General features: G+C 33.2%; 1 protein-coding gene across 3 annotated transcripts in view; it reads right to left on the bottom strand.

The window, feature by feature from the left end:
- Window positions 1-22,642, bottom strand: part of LOC106459506 (zinc finger protein rotund-like) — a 168,318-nt gene that overhangs the window by 126,247 nt on the left and 19,429 nt on the right. The window contains exon 3 of one of the 3 annotated variants that reach the window (XM_013919132.2): window positions 13,441-14,929. The exons of the other annotated variants lie outside the window; for them this stretch is intronic. Within the exon in view, the coding sequence (XP_013774586.2) occupies window positions 13,778-14,929 (1,152 nt within the window). The 3' untranslated portion in view covers window positions 13,441-13,777. Of the gene's footprint in view, window positions 1-13,440; window positions 14,930-22,642 lie in introns of those variants that run through there. 3 annotated transcript variants of the gene reach the window in all.

Raw genomic sequence — 22,642 nt, forward strand, 5'->3', positions numbered from 1 at the left:
GATTCCAAGTGTGGATTGCTACTGTACTACTAAAGCTGGTGACTCTATACATGGCATAATATATCGTTCAGATAATAACACAAACAACAATTCTATGTTTTGGATTGCCACTGTACTTGTAAAACTGGTGACTCTATACATGGCATAACATGTCGTTCAGATGAAAATGCAAACAACAATTCTAGGCGTGGATTGCTACTTTACTTGTAAAGCTGGTCACTCTATACATGGAATAACATGTCGTTCAGATGAAAACACAAACAAACATTATGTACTTGTAAAGCTGGTGACTTCATACATGGCACAACGTGTCGTTCAGATTAAAACACAAACAAAAATTCTTTACTTGAAAAGCTGGTGACTTTATACATGGCATAACGTGTCGTTCAGATGAAAACACAAACAACGATTCCAAGTGTGGATTGCTACTGTTTTCATAAAGCTGGTGATTGTATGCATGGCATAACATGTCGTTCCGATGAAAATACAAACAACAATTCTAAACGTGGATTGCTACTGTAGTTGTGAAGCTGGTGACTCTATACAGGGCATAACGTGTCGTTCAGCAGAAAACACAAACAACAATTCTCAGCGTTGATTGTTTCTGTACTTGTGAGAATGGTGACTCTATGGATGGCATAACTTGTCGTTCAGCGAAAAGACAAACAATAATTCTATGTTTGATTGCTACTGTACTTCTAAAGCTGGTGACTCTATTCATAACATAACGTGTCTTTGAGAAGAAAACACAAACAATAATTCTAAGTTTGATTGCCACTGTATTTGTAAAGCTGGTGACTCTATGGATGGCATAACTTGTCGTTCAGATGAAAAGACAAACAATAATTCTATGTTTGATTGCTACTGTACCTCTAAAGCTGGTGACTCTATTCATAACATAACGTGTCTTTCAGAAGAAAACACGAACAACAATTTTAAGCTTGGATTGCTACTGTACTTTTAAAAGTGATGACTCTGTACATGGCATAACTTGTCGTTCAGATGAAAACACAAAGAATAATTCTAAGTTTGTTTGCTACTGTACTTGTAAGGCTGTTGACTCTATACATGGCCTAACGTGTCGTTCCGATGAAAATACAAACAATAATCCTAAGTTTGGATTGCTACTGTACTTCTAAAGCTGGTGACTCTATACATGGCATAACATATCGTTCAGATTAAAAGACAAACAACAGTTCTAAGAGTGGATTGCTACTGTAGTTTTAAAACTGGTGACTCTAGACATGGAATAACATACCGTTCGGATGAAAACACAAGCACCAATTTTACGCTTGGAATGCTATTCTACTTGTAAAGCTGTGGACTCTATACGTGGCATAACATGTTGTTCAAATGAAAACACTAACAACAATTCTATGTTTTGGATTGTTATTTTACTTGTAGAGATGATGACTCTATACATTGCATAACTTGTTGTTCTGGTGAAAACACAAACAATAATTCTTCGTTTGATTGCTACTGATTTTGTAAAGCTGGTGACTCTATGCATGTCATAACTTGTCGTTCAAATGAAAAGACAAACAATAATTCTATGTTTGATTGCTACTGTACTTTTAAAGCTGATGACTCTATTCATAACATAACGTGTCTTTCAGAAGAAAACACGAACAACAATTTTAAGCTTGGATTGCTACAATACTTGTAAAAGTGGTGACTCTGTACATGGTATAACTTGTCGTTCAGATGAAAACACAAAGAACAATTCTAAGTGTGGATTGCTACCATACTTGCAAAGGACGTGACTCTATACATGGCATAACGCGTCAATCCGATGAAATTACAAACAATAATTCTATGTTTGATTGCTACTGTACTTCTAAAGCTAGTGACTCTATTCATAACATAACGAGTCTTTCAGAAGAAAACACGAAGAACAATTTTAAGCTTGGATTGCTACAGTACTTGTAAAAGTGGTGACTCTGTACATGGCCTAACGTGTCGTTCAGATTAAAATACAAACAATAATCCTTAGTCTGGATTGCTACTGTACATGTAAAGCTGGTGATTGTATGCATGGCACAACATGTCGTTCCGATGAAAACATAAACAACAATCCTAAGCGTGGATAGCTACTGTTCTTCTAAAGCTGGTGACTCTATACATGGCATAACGCTTCGTTCAGATGAAAACACAAACAATAATCCTCAGTTTCGATTGCTACTGTACTTGTAAAACTGATGACTCTATGTATGCCATAACATGTCGTTCAGATGAAAACACAAACAACAATTCTAAACGTGGATTGCTACTGTAGTTGGTTAGCTGGTGACTCTATACAGGGCATAACGTGTCGTTCAGAAGAAAACACAAACAACAATTCTTAGCGTTGATTGTTTCTGTACTTGTGAGGATGGTGACTCTATACATTGCAAAACTTGTTTTTCAGGCAATCAAACTTAGAATTATTGTTTGTGTTTTCACTACTGTACTTGTAAAGCTGGTGATTGTATGCATGGCATAACATATCCTTCCGATGAAAACATAAATAACAATTCTAAGCTTGGATTGCTACTGTACCTTTAAATCTGGTGACTCTATACATGGCATAACATGTCGTTCAGATTAAAAGACAAACAACAATTCTACGAGTGGATTGCAACTGTAGTTGTGAAACTGGTGACTCTAGACATAGCATAACATATCGTTCGGATGAAAACAAAAGCAACAATTTTAAGCTTGGAGTGCTATTCTACTTGTAAAGCTGTTGACTTTATTCGTGGCATAACATGTTGTTCAAATGAAAACACTAACAACAATTCTATGTTTTGGATTGTTATTTGACTTGTAGAGATGATGACTCTATACATTGCATAACTTGTTGTTCTGGTGAAAACACAAACAATAATTCTAAGTTTGATTGCTACTGTATTTGTAAAGCTGGTGACTTTATGCATGTCATAACTTTTCGTTCAGATGAAAAGACAAACAATAATTCTATGTTTGATTGCTACTGTAGTTCTAAAGCTCATGACTCTATTCATAACATAACGTGTCTTTCAGAAGAAAACACGAACAACAATTTTAAGCTTGGATTGCTACAGTACTTGTAAAAGTGGTGACTCTGTACATGGCATAACGTGTCGTTCAGATGAAAACACAAACAATAATTCTAAGTTTGATTGCTACCGTACTTGTAAAGCTGGCGACTCTATACATGTCATAACATTTCGTTCAGATGAAAACACAAAAAACAATTCTAAGTGTGAATTGCTACTATACTTGAAGAGGACGTGACTCTATACATGGCATAACGCGTCAATCCGATGAAATTACAAACAATAATTCTATGTTTGATTGCTACTGTACTTCTAAAGCTAGTGATTTTATTCATAACATAACGAGTCTTTCAGAAGAAAACACGTACAACAATTTTAGCTTGGATTGCTACAGTACTTGTAAAAGTGGTGACTCTGTACATGGCCTAACGTGTTGTTCAGCTGAAAACACAAACAATAATCCTTAGTTTCGATTGATACTGTACTTGTAATGCTGGTGATTTTATGCATGGCATAACATGTCGTTCCGATGAAAACATAAACAACAATTCTAAGCGTGGATTGCTACTGTACCTTTAAAGCTGGTGACTATATACATGGCATAACATGTCGTTAAGATTAAAAAAGAAACAACAATTCCAAGCGTGGAATGCTACTGCTCTTGTAAAACTGATGACTTTATACATGGAATAACATGTCGTTCAGATTTATACTCAAACAATAATTCTATGTTTGATTGCTACTCTAGTTCTATAGCTGGTGATTCTATTCATAGCACAACGTGTCCTTCAGAAGAAAAAACCAACAACAATTTTAAGCTTGGATTGCTACTCTACATCTTAAGGTGGTGGTTCTATTCATGGCATGACATGACGTTCTGATGAAACCACAAACAACAGTTCCAAGCGTGGATTGCTACTGTAGTTGTGAAGCTGGTGACTCTATACATGGTATAACATGTCATTCAATTTAAAAGACAAACAACAATTCTAAGCGTGGATTGCTATTGGTCTTGTAAAACTGATGACTTTATACATGGAATAACATGTCGTTCAGATGAAACCACAAACAACAGTTCCAAGCGTGGATTGCTACTGTAGTTGTGAAGCTGGTGACTCTATACATGGCGTAACATGTCGTTCAGAGTAAAACACAAACAACAATTCTAAGCATGGATTGCTACTATATTTGTAAAGGTGGTGACTTTATACATGGCATAACGTGTCGTTCAGATGGAAACACAAACAACAGTTCTCAGCGTGGATTGCTTCTGTACTTGTAGAGATGGTGACTCTATACATTGCATAACTTGTTGTTCAGGTGAAAACACAAACAACAATTCTATGTTTGATTGCTACTGTACTTCTAAACCTGGTGACTCTATTCGTAACGTAACGTATCGTTCAGGTGAAAATACAAACAATAATCTTTAGTTTGGATTGCTACTGTACTTGTAAAGCTGGTGTCTCTATACATGCCATGACATGTCGTTCAGATGAAAACACAAACAACAAATCTAAGAGTGAATTTCTACTGTTCTTTTAAAGCTGGTGACTCTATACATGGCCTAACATGTCGTTGAGATTAAAAGACAAACAACAATTCTAAGTGTGGATTGCTACTGTACTTGTAAATTTGGTGACTCTATAAATGGCATAAAATGTCGTTTAGATGAAAACACAAACAACCATTGTAAGCTTGGATTACTACTGTACTTGAAACGCTGGTGACTCTATACATGGAATAACGTGTCGTTCAGATGAAAACACAAACAACAATTCTAAGTTTGGATTGCTACTGTACTTGTCAGTAACTAACTCTTGCCTGTAACTTTTCTATATTATATTCCTGTTTTCTTTTGTCGGTTACTAATTCTTTTCAATAACTTTCTCAATTTGATTTCCTGCTTTCTCTTGTCGAAATTAAATGTTGTTAACAACCTGCACAGTTTGAATTATTGATTCTATCTCTGATTTATCATTGAAAATAATTGTTCGATTCTGGATTTCTTTTTCTCTTGTCCATAACTCATTTTTACCAATAAATTTCATACTCTGATTTCCGCTTTTATTTGGCAGTATATATTTTATTCATTCATATTTGTAGTTTACATTCGTTCTTTGTCCTAGGAGTAAATATTTTTGTCACCAATGTTACTTACTTACTGCTCCCAGTCGCTTAGCGGTAAGTCTAAGGGCTTGTAACAATACAATCGTGTTTCGAGCTACCAGGGTGGGAGGCATTTGAGTTAATACACTATTTATGTTTTTTGATGAACTGTTCAACAAACATATATAATATTTTCTAATATGCTAACTTTTCATGAATCAACTATAAGATACAGTAATTCCTAATCCTTGAATATCTCGCTATCGGAGGACTTGCAATTCACTGCATTTTTCAAGTATAATTCAAACTAGTTGGAATATATGTTTTTATTGAAAAACGTAAGTATTTATTTTGTTTTCAGCGTCCTTTATAAATGTTTTTTTTTCGGTTATTTCATGTTTTCACAGTAAATGTTGCCCTTCAGTTTTAGAGAGTTAATAAGTTAACCTTGAAGTGCATCTCATGATATAGTGCAGTTATACTGTTTATGTCTGTTAAACGGTGTGGTCGAAGAATAATAAAACCTGTGGTCCACGTGTGTTTGGGAGGCCAATGAAGTTTTCTTATATCACTATTGATATCAAAGATCGAGCATCAGACAACTTTGGGCAATTATGCGATATGAAGTAATAAACGGAAATCACAAATATGTAATAAATATATACTTTTATGTTTATCTTATTCTTCACCCCACCAAAGTGCGAGAAACAACAGTCAACATTAAATTGGTTTATAAAGAGGATTTAAAATTATAAATTTCTTTTTAATGTAGGAGAATGAATATTATTTTATACAACTGAACTGAAGCAGAACACAATGTATAGCTTTGTAAGATTCTGGTAAAGATATAATGACATACTGTATCTTCAAAAGGTTGCGAGAGGTCGCTGTTGTATTGCAATACATATATTTGTTTACATGAAAAAAAAAACATCAACATGAAATTAAATAAATAAAGATTCATTTATAATTTACATCTTTTCTACATATAACAAATACGTATTGGCGAAATAATAGAAATATAAGCTAATATTAATGTGAACATCTACTACTGTAACATTACTTTAAAACAGAAACTTTTATAATTTCCCCAGATTTGAATATTGTGAGTCTTTTATGAACATTATGATAAGGATATATTAACGTTTTTTATTTTACATAACATCAATATTTGAACTATTAAGTAATTAGAGTTGTTGTTTAAAAAACTTCACAATACTCTTACTTGTGTGTAAAATAGTATTTTGCAAGTGAACAGGTAAATTTATATTCCTTTGTTTCCTTTTGCATTGTTTAAGTCTAACTTAACTATATGAAGGTGTAACTAATCAAGCTATAACAGGTTTGGGTTTCCAAAACTTTATTTAAGCAACACAGTGACAGTGTACACACACAAGTTAGAACTATGTGACCCTCGAGAAATAAAACTATTCCTCAACCAATAGTTTCATAAGTGCAACCTTGAGAATATTTTTTAATACAAATGTCACGTTAACGTTTGTTTAAAAAACAACAATGGAATGGCTCCTCTAGAGATTTTATTGATAAGCTATGGTTACAAATAAGCAAAATATAAGTTATTTTTCATTGAAGAATAAAATAATGGTTTCAATGTCGATAAATAATAATCATAGTTAACTGATAAAAACTGCAAAACAGGATTTAGTTTTAATATTCAAAACGTAACTGGCTTTAGGAAGATAAAAAAACGTGTCAAAATGCTAGTTAAATTTAAAATTTTATGTACACTTACATTATTTTCTCAAATTTTATTTTACATTCATAGAAGCAGACACTTCATTTTCACTCACTGTTTTTAAAATTCATGTAGATTTTACTGATATGCTGTTTCTTTAAACGGTTTTCACAGTTTATTGTACATCTCACTATGACAACGGATAAACAGCATACCAGATCTTAGCACTAAACAAGAGGATTGCTTGCAAGCTAACGTACGAACAAACATAAATCAAAAATTCTACAGCTCTGCTTGGCATCACTACTTCATGAAAAATATAACCTCTTACCATTTTTCAGTCTATACAATCCGTCAACTCTCTATCACAGCACATTAAATGCATATGCATACTTTTGCGTTCACTAGTCTTGCTTCCAAATTTTTTATTGATGTTCAGAAGAAAACATTCAAGAGAAAAAGTTAACCTAAGACAAGGTAGAGGGAAGTTCAAAAGGCTCTTTCAGAGCCATTAAAGCTACCCCGTGTTTCACATATTTGTACAGTATTCGATAACATACGATCTTTTATGAAAGTTTTTAAAAACATATTTACAAGTATTAAAAATTGTTGGAGTTATCTTTTGTAGCTGCTTTCTTCCACGTCTAGTCTACTGTGTTAAAAACGTCACGAAATACTTCTTTTCGCCAATGAATATTTCTCTTTAATTTGCAAATAAAAATATTAAACAAATGACTCAGGTTAGGTTAACTTACATCAGAGTAAGTATGGAAGCACAAAGAGAGGCAAAATATATCGATTTGTTCTGACGTCATTTTTTAATTAGACGATATGCATATACGTGCGCTTTGCCAGGCTGCTATCGTCGTCATAACGACGCTGAATTAAGAAATGACAGCCACTCATAGACTGGACTAATCAGGTGTACGTCTACATCATCCTCCCTTTCTCAACCTACTGAAGAAAATCCAAGAAGAACATATGAGATAAGAGGACTGAACATCCAAACTCCTAGAAGGTGTTAAGCTTCGATCGTTAAGCTACAGTCAACTAATTCAGATATTGCTGTCTTACAAGTAATATGGAGACAGCAGTAGAAAGATGCCAACGAAAGCTACAACCACAAAAAAATATTATTAAACCTACCGAATCTCTGAATTATTAGCAAAAATTTGGGAAACTTTAGTTGTAAAACTTAATCATCGATAAAAGTTTAACTAAGCAGGATAGAACAATACCATTTTGTTTCTCAAATGAACGAAATAAACAAACTAAACTAAAACCCAACGACAGCGACAGTTTGAAATTCTAATGGGATGAACGCACTAGATCATGCGCAAGCGCAATAGTATGTCATACATTATTTTTGGAAAAAGAATCGACAGATGAAAGTAACTCAGTCTATTTCCCTAATTAATATTGAATAAAATTATAAATATACTTGAAAATATGTGTTACAGGTTTGATGATTTCGATCAACCACTAGCTTTTTTCTGTGAAAATAACATCAGGCCTGTTGTTGAGACTACATACATTTAATGGATTCTTTAGAATCTGGTATATTTAGAAGTTGTTAGTAAAACAGATCGTAGTTGAGGAACTATCGTAGTGTCATTTAACACAACAACAAGTCACCTCATATACAAATATTATATATATTGAGAGAGTGTTCAAATCCGTTGAGTTTTCTCAGTAATTGTTTGTTTGTTGTTAAGCGAAATGCAACGTTATCTGTGTTGTGCCCACCATGAGTATCGAAACCTGTCTTCTTCTTTTTCATCGCGATTAGATCCATGTTTTGTACCACGGAGGGTTAGGTTCAGTGTTGACCTCTTCCTCCCTTTCAGGAATTTTTTTGTTTGCACTGTTATTGAATCCTAGGCAATAACTCTTGTTACGCTGTTGCATTACTCACAGTATGTTAAACGTTGTCCATTGTTCGTAGTTTTTAATTAACATACCCTTTTCATGCCATGTCCAATTCATGGGGTAATATTAACTCGTATATTTTCACTTTAGGATTATAAGCCTTCAGATTTACCGCTGAGCCATTTGTGGATGGGGAATTTTGTCAGTGAAACGTTAAGAGTTACCAAGATGGGTTAAGAGTCACTCGTTAACGTCTTTTCATGTAAAATAAAAAGCGAATAACGGTGACGCTGATAAAATATGTTACTGAATTGTGTTCACACGGAGAATAATGTAAATACATATACATTACAATTAATTTTAAGTTGTTAAAACAAGAGACAACAATCGCATTTGATGGTTTGACGGACACTTAATCTTTTATACAAAATTGAACGTACCAAACAGTATCTGTTTGTGCCCAATAATTTTGGAAATTCAGAACAAAGACACGTATAATTTATATGGTAAACACTCTCAGGCGTGTGTATTGTTTTAGCACTCTCAAGCGTGTGTATTGTTTTAGCTGATGTGAATATAGTATAAATTCCACATGAAATTTCTGTTCTTCATGTTGCTATTCGTACTCGATATAGTTAAATTATTTGTATGACGATAATATTTCATAAAGCAAGAACAGATAAATTTGGCAGCGTTCTTCTTGTCTGTTAAGAAATGAGGATCTAATATCAAGACTCAACAGGTCACTAATGACCTGCGCGAGGTGAATGGGTTATGTTCAACAGCTATTGGTCTCCTTGATTCTAAATGATGTAACTAACATCTATTTGTAATACATATATAGAGATGTACTTCATTAGAAAAATATATAATTCTTATTTATATCAGAAATAAGTTCTGCTTGTAACATTTGGTTTTCTTTAACATCGACATAAGAGCTTTATATATGGGTTTGATAAGAAAGTTGTTATAACAGTTATGTTATTAAAAGTGTTCGTGGTATGTATATATTAAACTACTTCAGGTTTGTTTGATTTTATTTCATCGCCTACAAAATCATCAGAAATACTAGCATTTCTACTCATCCTTATGTTAAGTTCTGAAATCTGGAAAGCACCTAATGCTTACAAAAATAATTACAATAACATTTTACTAGTTAGAGCAGGTAAGCTAAGATTGCAGAACTATCACATTCGACTACTATTATTATTAGCATACATATTCTACTTTTCTATATATATTATGCATATAGCATTTGTTATGCACTCAGTTTATCAGGAAAATCAGATGACCTCTTCTTAAACATACTTAACATTTATGTTGTATTTTTATTTCTTAAGTACGAAAAATGTCGATCTGGATAAAATCTCTCTCATACAATATTGAGAATATATAGTCTAAGGGTAATTCTAAGGATGCTTCCTCAAATGTTTAGTTTTTAACAGCTAACCAAAACCTTTATTTTCGGGTACTTAACTGTGGTTATTTTGTAATGTATATCAATATTGAGTCTTTCAAATTTCCATTTATAAGGAAATAAACGCAAGATACTATTGCGCATGCGCAATCTTTTGCCTTATGTCTTGTTTTTAACTATTGTACCAGTTCCAAATGTTCTTGTCTCATCTATTGCTGGATCATTGATTAAAACGGTGGATACCAGCACAGAGAAAAGAAGTCTAAAACTCTGAAAAGTACAAACCAGAGTTTGTTTTGTTAATCAGGCAGAGCCCTTAAAACAGTAATATAAAGAGCTTCCATACACCCAGCATTTAATGCTAAATAGTTATAGACTCTATCTTGATTAATGTTAAGAAGAACAATAATATCTAACTCCTTTCCCTTTTATTCAGTGTTAGACACTACGAATATTTTGTCTTCTATTACCACATACAAACTAACCAATATATGCAAATACACATACGTTTCAGCCAGAAACACTTAATTTACACAAATAGCTTGTAAAAGACAAATCTCATCATCACAATTCTCTTAAGTGATTAAATGAAAAATAATAATAATAAAGGAGTCACATATTTAAAAAGAATAAATTAAAAATTATTGATAACTATAACTTTACATCAGACGTTCTGCAAACGTAATGGATGGAGATAAAACGAGCAAACACGCCGAAAACTTTGCGAGCTCATAAGAATCATTTATGTTAGTAGTGAGAAATGCAACCTCTGTAAACTAGCGACATCTGACAAAAAACTATAACTTCTCACAGTACTAACCAGGTGGCATGCTTGCAGAATAAACCATTCTAGTGTTAAACACTTTCGAAATTGAAACACTGTTATATCTGAGACATTCTTGCTGAATTTTCTAAAAGTTCAAACAAGGTATTCTACAGGATGGGCAACAATGACTTTAAAGTTGTTGAACTAGACAAACCAGCTGGTGAACTGGAAATTAAAGGGCGTTTCGATCTACTTTCGTTCATTTTACCCGGTCTAATCAGGTTGTCCTTTTTCAAAACAACGTTCAATAGACAGCTGCTAACTATATATATATATATCGGACAACAATTTCCATTTGTATTTCAACTTTATGAATTAATCAAAATATTTCAATGTACTCAAACCTTCTCTTCACGAGACAAACGTGATGGTTGAATTGTTTGATTATGACAGGTGGAATCAAACACTATGACACATTTTATGTACAAGTACTTCACCATACAAATCGTTTTCTCAATTTATATTCATAAAACTTGTGGTTAAATCAAATTGTCGAAACTTCTTAATGTCTGACTAACAGTTTGGACGCATCTCTTCAAAACAAATGAAGGCAGTTTCGTAAGTAAAAAATATTTTCACGAAATTTGAGATTGCTCAGAGGTTTCAGAAAACACCGGTAAAACTCCGTTTAAGATCATAAGGTATCTTCAACCTGTTTTACATTTTTCTGAGTTGAACTATTACACTGAATATAAATATAGTTATTTTTAGAAATTATTAATTTTAATAGTTAAGTTTTACACAAAAATTGTTAACAAACCTGCTAGTTTTAAATAAAGCATAATGAATTCAAACATAGGGTAACTAATTTTATGGAGTGCGCTGATATATTTTGTACTTTATATTTCCAACATCATTTAAGGTATTGTCTGTATTTGTCAAAGTGATACAAAAACAACATAAACGACAAAGTCAAAAGTTAATAAAGGCACTGCGCTACGTTACTCGACAATATCCCATTATGCAAGGTTATCTCAGAGGGAGTCATTTCTACTGTATCTTAAAATCACAAATCAAAGAGTTGCAAAATCACAAAATCGAAAAGTGAAAAGTCAGTTTAAAAGGAATAAAAATCACGTTTTTCTTAATATTTGTTTTCATAAACGATAAGTTTTTCTATATCCAAATTTTTGGTTTATATTAAAATATGATAGCGATATATTCCCACCATTGTATAAACCCTATATTAGCAGATGACTCTCCTACTAAGATATATATACATATATTCTTTTATCCCACTATCTCAGTCTTATATGCACAACGGTGTTTAAAGCCCAGTTGCTTGAAATGATAAATAGATTATTTTACAAAAGAAAATATTTGTATGTCTAATAAGAAAACATGTTTATATCGTAAAATTTAAAACATATATATATATATATATATATACATGTACGTGTATGTGCACTTTGTATACGTGCTTGCAAAATCTATATAACAATAATATTGTTCCATCAGTTACAATGCAAATAATATACTTCAACAAATTGGTAATTACACTTCCACAAAAGTTCTCATGTTTAGGGGTCCAGCTGAATGTGTTTATAAAACATCCAATACAATAAGTCAAGGTGATGACAGTTTTATATTACTTACAAAAATCGAGATATAAGACATTACTTCATAAATACGTTGTAAGGTTATCTTTTTAATTATAAATACTGCAATCCTTAACTAGAAAGGAATGCTGTGGAAACATCTAATAAGCAGGTCTAAGATAACTGTACTCGTATAAACAGTTGTCACAGTCCCCAACTGCAATTGCAGTGCTGAATATATACAACCACAGTCACTAGCACGGGTGTCTAATTTAGGAAAAAATTAAGAAATTGACGAAGTAAAATCTGAAGATAGTGTGACAACGGGTCCAAGTTGAGCTGGTGTTGAGTCGAGGCACCGGGTTTTGGAGTCTTATATTCCTTCAGAGAGAAGAACCTAAATTTTGCTCTCGATAATTGAGCATTTACGTCATTGTGACATTATCCACTAACTAAATACCATTAACTTGGCCGAGATTACAAATATTAGGTGAAGTCTGTTAGAAAACTTGACCAATTAGCTCTCACAACCTCATACAGAGAAGTACTGACCGGTGTCGATAATTTCTGTTACTATCCCTACTTTGGAGACTCAGTAGTCAACACTAACTTAAACACAGTTGAAAAAATCAAGAAAAGGCACCAACTCCTATGTCACGTACTCCCCTTTAGTCATGTGAAATTGAAAATAGCATCGCACTGGCTGACAAATGTAATTTACCGCACTGATATTGAGCCAATGTTTCTAAATAGTGGAAGTATTGTCTTCCTTTCTAATCACAGAAACAAATAAATATATGTTTTTCATTTAAACCAAAATATTTGTGTAGCTAACAAAGAGATTCACTTCAAGATAGAAGGAGAAGTTCTGAAATTGTGTTGAGCAGAACGATTGCATATTACTTCGCAGTGAAATACACATTATTGTATCTTGTTGATGACCAAGATTAAGAGAAAAAACATGAACTTTTAATTGCTTTCCGACTTGAAGCTACTTAATATAATGAGATGTAAGTAGTTATACTTTTGACAGTTCGAGTTATATTTTCATTTTACAACTTCAGAACTTTGAAAAGTACCGCCGAACTACAAAACGCAAAACTATAATACTATCCAGACATAACATTTTGTTCGTCCTTTGCACAGTCATCAATTCTCTAATTTACTTTTCCCAGTCATTTAAAACTCATGAAGAGTTAATTTCCAAACATTTATGGTATTATCTATTGTTTAACTAGTATGTCATTGGTCTTTTTTTAGAATTGGCTTAATCGGCAAGTTCATCAAACAGCTTTATAAAACTAGTTACTGCTGGTGCTTCTCTTTCAGGGTGATTGGGTGGTCTCCTCCAGTCATAGAAGGCATGGAAGCATAGTTCCTGATCTGATTTAAAGCAATTAGCTGGTTAGGGAAACTGTTGTGGCTTGACTTCGCCTCTACAGAGCCAGCTTGAGATCCAGTTTTAGGAAAGTTGATGGGTTCATAGGGAAAGTAAGATCGAGAAGATCCAACCATTGGTATTTGGGCTCCAGAAGAGATGGGCAACATTCCAGACTGTATCGGGGAAAAAGCAGAAGTGGTCTTGGTAGCGGATATTGAAAGGGGTCCACCATCATAATTCACCTGTGATGATCCTACTTGACCACTATGGGCAAATTCAGGATGACTTTGAACATTAATATTGGAGGAATGGGTGTTTCCAGAAGCTGCTCTAACCATCATTGGGTGGTGGTCAAACTCCCTCGATCCAGTATGGAGACGGGGATGGTTATTTGGGGTTGACTGAAGACATGTTTCGGAAACATGAGGGTAGACCGAGTGGTTAGTGATCATAGATGAGGAGTTGTTATCGTGATTAGGCGGGAAGTTCTTGGACCAGAAGTTTTCCATATGTACCCGGCCTAAAGGATTGACTGTTGTTGGCTGTGGACTGTTCGCAAGTGACAAATGTGTTTTTTTTTCAATGCGGTCGGCGTGTTTCTGCATATGCTTGGCTAAGTAGCTTTCTTGGGTGTAGGACTTACCGCAATATTGACAAATATGAATCTTTAGATGTTTGGATTCCTTGTGTTTAGGAATGTGTTCCAGAAGGCTGGTCTCGTCGGTGAAACACTTGTAGCAGCTATTACACTTGTAGGGTTTATTAGTCTGGTGACAGCGGGAATGGGACTGGAGATTGGAGAGCTGGCTGAAAGCCTTGTTGCAGCCTGGATGACGACACTTGTACGGCTTGTCCCCGGTGTGGGTCCGAATGTGCTGCTGCAGGTGAGACAGTTGGGTGAATTTCCGCTGACAGATCTCACAGCGGTATGGCTTGATCCCCAGGTGGATTCGCGTATGCTGTGACAGGTAGGAAGAGTTGGCAAAGGCCTTGGAGCATTGGGAACACTTGTAGGGTTTGGCTTCACGCATATGAATCTGAGTGTGTAGCTGCAAGTCTGCCTTGGAACCAAAGATCTGCAAAAGCACAGAGGAGACGAGAAAACATGGTCAGTGAGGAGTACCTCTTCAGGACACTTTTATTCCTCGTTTTAAGCTCTAGAATGGCTTGGCCTACCACACCATTCACAGTTAATTTAGCAAATCAAAATTAAGACACAGGGTCATTTAAATTAATACGTTATGCTTTTTCTTTCTAAAAAAAAGGAGACACATTGGAAATAGTTTTTTTGTATAAAAATTTAAAATTTTGAAACCAATTTTCTCAGACCAATTCAGTGCCATGCCATGGCCCCAAGGCAGGCTAAGAAGTTGCAGCTAAACACCATAAAAATATCAAAGCTGTGGCGCCATCATGGTGTGGCGGGCTTTGTGCGCATTATGGATTTAAAAGTGTTCTGGGTTTGTGATGTGTACAACAATATACTGTAACATAATAATAAATAACTCTAGTGAAATTGTTTTGTTTCGGAAAATTTTAAGCACATTAGCAGCAATAGAATAAAATTAATACAAATATCCGAACTAAAAACGTCTTTAAATAGAAAAAATAAATATTACTGAATAAATTATGTTTCATGTCACATAACTCTAAATGAGTTATTTTTAACCATCCGTAAGTACAATAAATCATTTAACAAAGAACAAAAAAACAAAATTAAAAAATACGAAACAATAAAAACTCAGAAAATAAAATAAGTATACGACACATAAAACTACTAAACAATTAATGTAGTTAAGTAAAAGAAATACAAAAACAAACAGTTTCTTATCTAAACGTTTATATTCAACGCCATCATTTACCAACTTAATATAGGCAAAAGTTATTTTTCTAGTCTGAAAATATTCAAAGCAGTCTTGTGTAATTATTATATTATCTACAGTACTAAGATATATAAGGGTTGTTTTGTGGCAAGAAATATGTTTTACTAAAAGTCATAAGACGCATTGGAAGTAAATGTTTGTACTTATTGAAAAACTAATTCCAAAATTTTCATATTTAAATCTCGTACTTTTACATTATGGAATTGCCACCTCTCGTACACTTCAATGCGAAATTAGATGGAAAGTTTGAGGACTAAGCTCACAAAAAGTTATATTACTATTGTAAGATTTTCAGAAATTTTGACAAAAAATGCTGCACACACTTAACAAAAAACGAAATAGGAAAATATAGAACTAAGAAAGTTGTATATTTCTCTAGATGCTAGTACATGAACCTAGTAATATATCAAGATCATCCTACAGTGTGCATAACATGAAGGTTTTCATTTCTTTTGAGTAACGGAAAAACACATTTGTTAATAACTAGATAAATCTTCCCCATCGTCACTAAGCAATACAACTGATGACATATTATAAAAATACTACCCATATTTAACTGAAACAAATAAATGCAACCGATCATGCAACAATTACAGAACAGGTGTGTTGGACGCAAATGAACTTTTAACACTCAAACCGCAATTTTTTGCGATGCAAATGTGCAAAAGGACTAACTTTCGGGCTCTTATGGGTGGATATAATATCAGAACTACGTGTGACGAGGCTTACAAGATAAATGAAGAGAAGAGCATCACTCAGACTTCAGGTCTAGTTGTAATCTATGAACTAGCCTATGTGTGATAATATTCATCTGATTCGTCTTAATTATACAAATAAAGTAGCTTTTACTAAGTTGCATAAGTATATTCTAGATTTTTAACATAAAACAGAAGGGATAAAAATGAAAACAGTCTGTATTTGTCAAATGATTACTGCTTACGTTGAACTTCACATGAGTGATATATTCAAACGCCTTTTTGAAATCCAACCAAAGTTCAAGAACAATTTGGTGCACTATAAAATTTGAGGTTCATTTCAAAATAGCAACTGAGACAAGATCGTGTGAGACCACTACAGACTTGACCAAAATGTTTGCATATTTTGTAACAAATAAGATGGAATACAAATACACTTAGTGCTGTCTAACTGAGAAATGCAATAAACATCTACATATGTAATTTGTATAATGAGACATGTTCTATAAGCATCATGAATGATTTATTAGAACAGCAAACAATTTTATCAGACACCTGTAGAATGATGTGGAACTCAGCATTTCACCTATTACAACAAAACCTCACAGAAACGTATATAATGACAAAATATAATATCAGATTATTATAAATAGTGTCTGTAACCTTATATCAGTACATATTAAACATTCAATACTTGGTTAGTCGTCCTTGTACTCTAATAACCTTTTCAAGGCGACGTGGCATGCTGTTAATAAGGTTATTGATGTAATCCACCGTGATTTCATCCTAGCTTGCCACTAGAAGACGCTGCAACTCAGCTACTGTAGCTGGTTTGTGGTGGCGATTAGCAATTTTCCGTCTCAGTTCTGCCCAACAGTTCCCAATGGGACTACAATCTAGAAACTTTGCTGGCCATGACAATGTTGTAACTTCCTGATGATCGAGATAATTCTGTATAATACGTGCACTGTGGGAATGGCATTGCCATTCTGGAACACAAGGTTATTGCCAAACCTTGTCCTAGCATATGGCGGAAAAATCGTCTTCATTTTATACCTTTACGGGCGCCATTGACGTTCCTCTGAAGGATGTAAAGAGCAGTTTTTCCACCATGATGAATAACTGTCCAAACATGTACTGCACTACCTCCTCTTGGAAAGCCACTCTTCCCACATCTATTCACCAGGGAAACGACAAACACGAATCCTACCATCAGCTTTAACAAACCGAAAATAAAACTCATCTGAAAAGATGACATGTCGCCAGAGTCTTTACTGTAAGTTGGCATGTTGTCTTACCCACATAACACAGTGACGGCGGTGAATTTTGGTTAATATTGGTTTGCAGATAGCCCTTCTTGCAAAATAACCTTGTTTGGTCAGTCTCCTATTCATTGTTCTTCTGGATAGCCTGGAATGAATGTGTTCGTGCCATTCCTGTCGTAAGGTGCTGCAAGGCTTCTGTTGACCTTGACGTGTTAACGTGATGTCAAAACACGGTAATTTCGAGCAGTAGCTTTTCGGCGTCTACTTTCCGGGAATACGGTTTCCTGTAATCCGATGATGTTTCAGGATTCGGGATACAGTATACTGGGAGTACCCTACTGTTCTGGCAAGGTCCGTTTGCTTCATACAATTTCTGAACAGTCGAACAATTTGACGCCTTATAACTTCTGACATTTTATGAGGCATGACTATACACCAAGTACAGAGAAATTGTCGGAACAAAGTTTTGATCTGTTTCTAAAATGATTATACCAAAAGCACACCCTTTTATACAAAATAGGTGTGCATGTGTGTTTTGACGAAAACATGTTCAAAACAACTTATACAGCCCAAAATAACAACTCGTACACATGTTTGTCCGATCATGTGCTACCTTCTATGTTACTTTTCGGGCAATTACTCAATAACTACTCCATGCATGTAGACAGTAACGTCAATATAGAAAGAACAGTATGCAAACATTTTGACTGTATATCAAATATGGGCAGTGAACATTTATTTGCATTTCAAGACGAATGACAGATTATCAGATGTGTACAACAATGAACAAAATAAATGACTGAGATAACAAACTTCCTATTACTCTTTAACTATTATGAAAGCACTTGATGATAATTGTCGGAACAAACATATATGGTTTATGCACGACAGAGATTAACATTTCTGTAAAAATTCAAGTTGTTGACTTTGAGAATAATTCAAATATGATTCATACAGACTTGGATGAATATTTTGGGTAACAATACGTAAATTAAGGACATTCTCCTGTTATGGAAAACAAGCTTTACATAATTACCCACTGTAATACAGCCCTGAAGACAACAAAAGGCTTGATTCAGCCCTGGCATAAATACAGCCTGGAAGACAATAGAAGGTTTGACCCACCCTAAGCATAATATTTTATAACTCTGTAATACAGTCCTGAAGAAATCAAAAAGATTGGCCTAGTCCAGGCACCTACTCTGTTACATAGTCCTAAATACATTATAAGGTTTGGCAAACATAATTAATAAATTCTCTTTAGTACAGTCGAAAGCAATATAAACAGATACATCACAGTTTAATATTAGTATCAAAGACGAATCATTAAACTTGGGTTTTAGGTGCTTAAATAACATTTTTTTTTAATACGACGACTTCTTTCGTTTTTACTTTTGACTATAGTCTTGAATTGAGTTTTCTTTACTTCTACGTTACAACTAAGTATGCCATGTTTTTATAGTCGATTTGATGTCTATGATTAGGTTTACATGTTCCTACACTTTTTTCTAGCCATCTAGCAGTAGATCCTAACATCAGACATTAGATTTTTTTTGTAAGTTTTGTTTGTTTGTTTTTACAGGATAGTTCAATATGTGCACTATGAGTTACACGCAAAATGCTGACGCAAAGACCTGAGTCTTAAGAGGCACCATTCTGTTGGAATAACATGTTAATTACATTTATCGGTGCTGTAAAAAATATAAAAAGTACATTATACATTATTTTGGCACATGCAATGCACCATCTTTGTCTATGTTAAACCGTTTTACCGGTATGATTTTTCAAAAGCGTTTCCGAAATTGTTGGACACCCTGTATAATCTTATGATATTTTGTATCGTATAAATAGGAAAGTCATTTTGCCAAGAAGCATTTTATATGTTTTACTTTATTATGAAAATGTTTATAAATATTTATGAGTTTGTAAGCTCAATTGTCTAATATTTCACGTGATTATCTGTGTACTTATTTAGGATAAAACAAGCACAATTAAAATGTAGACATGGAAAAGTTTGTTTTTTTTCAATGAAGAAACTTCACCGTCTAATAATCTCTTCTTATGGAATAAAACATTCAAGTAAGTATTTTTTTCTTGATGTTCCATTGTAAGCTTTATATTATTGTTACTACTGTACATATATTCTTAGAACTGATTTACCACTTCGTTAAAGATGACAAAAGTGGCATCCTTCCTTACTATACAAGTGAAACTCTTCGGACATTCCAACAATCTTTTTTTTTCATAGTAGCGCATAAATAGATTAGCTAACGATGAGGTAATCTGAATCTCATCGCAATTCTATCAGTTTTGTCGTAGACGCCACTATCAAAAAGAAAATATGACTCATTGTAGCAAATTCCAATAGCTTTTGAAAACTTGACTTCAGAAATATCATCATATTTTCAATTTCATAAATTAAACTTTTCACCTGTTGTAACGTTTTCTTCTAAAGAATGTTCATATATATATGTATATAATATAATAATTCAGTATTCAAAACAGGAAAGTATACGTTTCCTCTGGCATTTAGATCTTGCACTTTACTGGAAAACATAAAACTATATATCATATTATATTCCTTATGAGTAAACTAATCCCAAATCTACTGATTCATGATTATACGTTATTATATCTGACATAATAGGACTGATTCATGATTATACGTTATTATATCTGACATAATTGGCTAAATGGACAATCTTCTTTATGGATATTTGGACTACCATGCAATATATCAGAATGGCATCTAGAAGGTCTTTCTTAAGACAATTACATAACTTTATCATATAGTCTTTCTTCAAATACAGACGAGTGTTTTTTCAAACCTGAAAGAAGATTAAATTTGTTTTTCTAAATTTAACGATAATATTTCTGCACAAAAGTACATCTAACGTGGTTTTATGAATTTACTTGTTCTAGTTTGATCTACAGTTAGATGGCCAGAAACCAAAATGTAGGAACATGTAAACTTACTCAGTGACTCAAATCGAATGTAAAAGAACATGTATTGCATAATATCAACGTAGAAGTAAGGAATGCACACTTCAAGATTAGGGCCAAAAGTAACAACGAAAGCAGCCATATTATCATAGAAACAATGTTAATTAAGCGTCTAAAACCCCAGATTAATGAAGCTGGATTGTCCATGATATTATTATTAAACTGTGATGTATCCATTTATAGTGTTTTCTTATATTGAAGTCAAAGGTGTGTGTATGTGTTTTTGTTTTTGTGGTTGTTGTTTTACCGGAAAGCTCAAGAAATTGCAAAATTTTTCTTATCTTAGTTTCATTACTTTCCAAGTTATAGTATGTATTGTAACAAGGAAGAGGTATTATATTTGAGTTGTATATTTTAATACATAAGGTTTTAATCATGATGATGTAAGTTGTGATGTTTTAAATAGGAGTTGTAGAGTGTAGTTAGGTTATATGTATGTAATGAACGGTGAGGAGAAGAAAGTTTCAAACATAATGTGTTTTATTTGAATATGCACCATTTGATATTTAAGTTTTATGTGACTATGATGTAAATGATTATATATAATGCAGATTATAATTTTTCTTGCAGTCAAACTAATTATCAACTTTTGATTTCCAAAACATACCTGTGATTACTGTTGATAAAAGTATAAATGAAATTTTGATATCTCAACTAAGAAGCAATGAAGTTTGGGTAAAATTTAAGGGTTCTCCGAACTTTATTTTTAAAATTTCTGTTACGCATTTTATTTATACCAGTCAATTTTAAAATTGTAAAAAACAGTTACTAATTTTGAAATTAAACAGAAAAATAGGGCTTGCAATTCCATCAGACGTCAGTTTGGAGCAACGTATTTGATTTTTAAATAGAAAGTTAGTAAATGTGATTATTTGCACTTATCTAATCAGATCTGTAAACATTATAGCTGTTTTGTTTAAATACAGACAAAAAAAGTTGAATAAATCAAACCAACTGAGAAAGGAAAAACATAAACAGTTATATTAATGATCTAGACGAAGTAAGTTAAGTGCATTTAAAAAGAAAGAGTTGCAACGAGGTTTGAAGTATGTCTTACCATCTGGTAAACTTGAATTTAATAATTACTTGTTACCTTTTAATAATTATTTAAGCAGGTTTCTAAGCAATAGATCTGGCACCTTATTAATGAATCGGATGATAATGTTAGAGCTTAGATTAGTAGTATAAGCTTGTTGACTTTAAATTACTATAATTATAAATATTATAATATTATTAGAGAGAAGTTGGATGCTATTAGAAAATTAAGTAAAAATGATAATACTGTGTTAACGAAACCTGATAAAGAAAATGGTATTGTCATCTTGAATATATCTGATTACCTTCTAAAAGTCGAAGATGTTTTGAATTGCAATACTATTTTCGAATAACTCAATAAAGATCCTACCAAATGCATAGAAAAAAGGTTTCTATTAAAACTGAAAAACGATATCCTATTGATAAAAGATGACTATATTAAAATAAAACCTTCTGGATGCCATCGTAGTATGTCATATGGTGGTCCAAAGAAAATCACAGTATGTCTAGTTAGACACATGGCGCCAAATATAGGAACTTGTAATCATGAATTAGCAGGTTTTTAGTGAATTTTTGGATCAACTTACTTAGAACGAATATAGTATAAAAGGTAGTTTTATGTTTTCCAGTAAATTGTAGGATATTAACATTGGAAACGTATACTGTGCTAATATGAACATCGAATCCGTGTAGATATGAACTTCCTTTTAAAGAAAACATTACAGCTGGTGAAAAATGTAATTATGAAAATGAAAATATAATGAGATTTCGGAAGTCATTTTTTCAACAACTATTGCATTTTTTCACCAAGGGGTCACATTTTCTTTTTTCATTGTGAAATCTGCGATTAAATGATGTGATTTCAACGCTTATCTCCAGCGTTAACTAACGCACTTTTGTACTACCCT

The sequence above is a fragment of the Limulus polyphemus genome, unplaced genomic scaffold (genome assembly GCF_000517525.1).
Source record: "Limulus polyphemus unplaced genomic scaffold, Limulus_polyphemus-2.1.2 Scaffold619, whole genome shotgun sequence".
NCBI classification, from domain to species: Eukaryota; Metazoa; Arthropoda; class Merostomata; order Xiphosura; family Limulidae; genus Limulus; species Limulus polyphemus.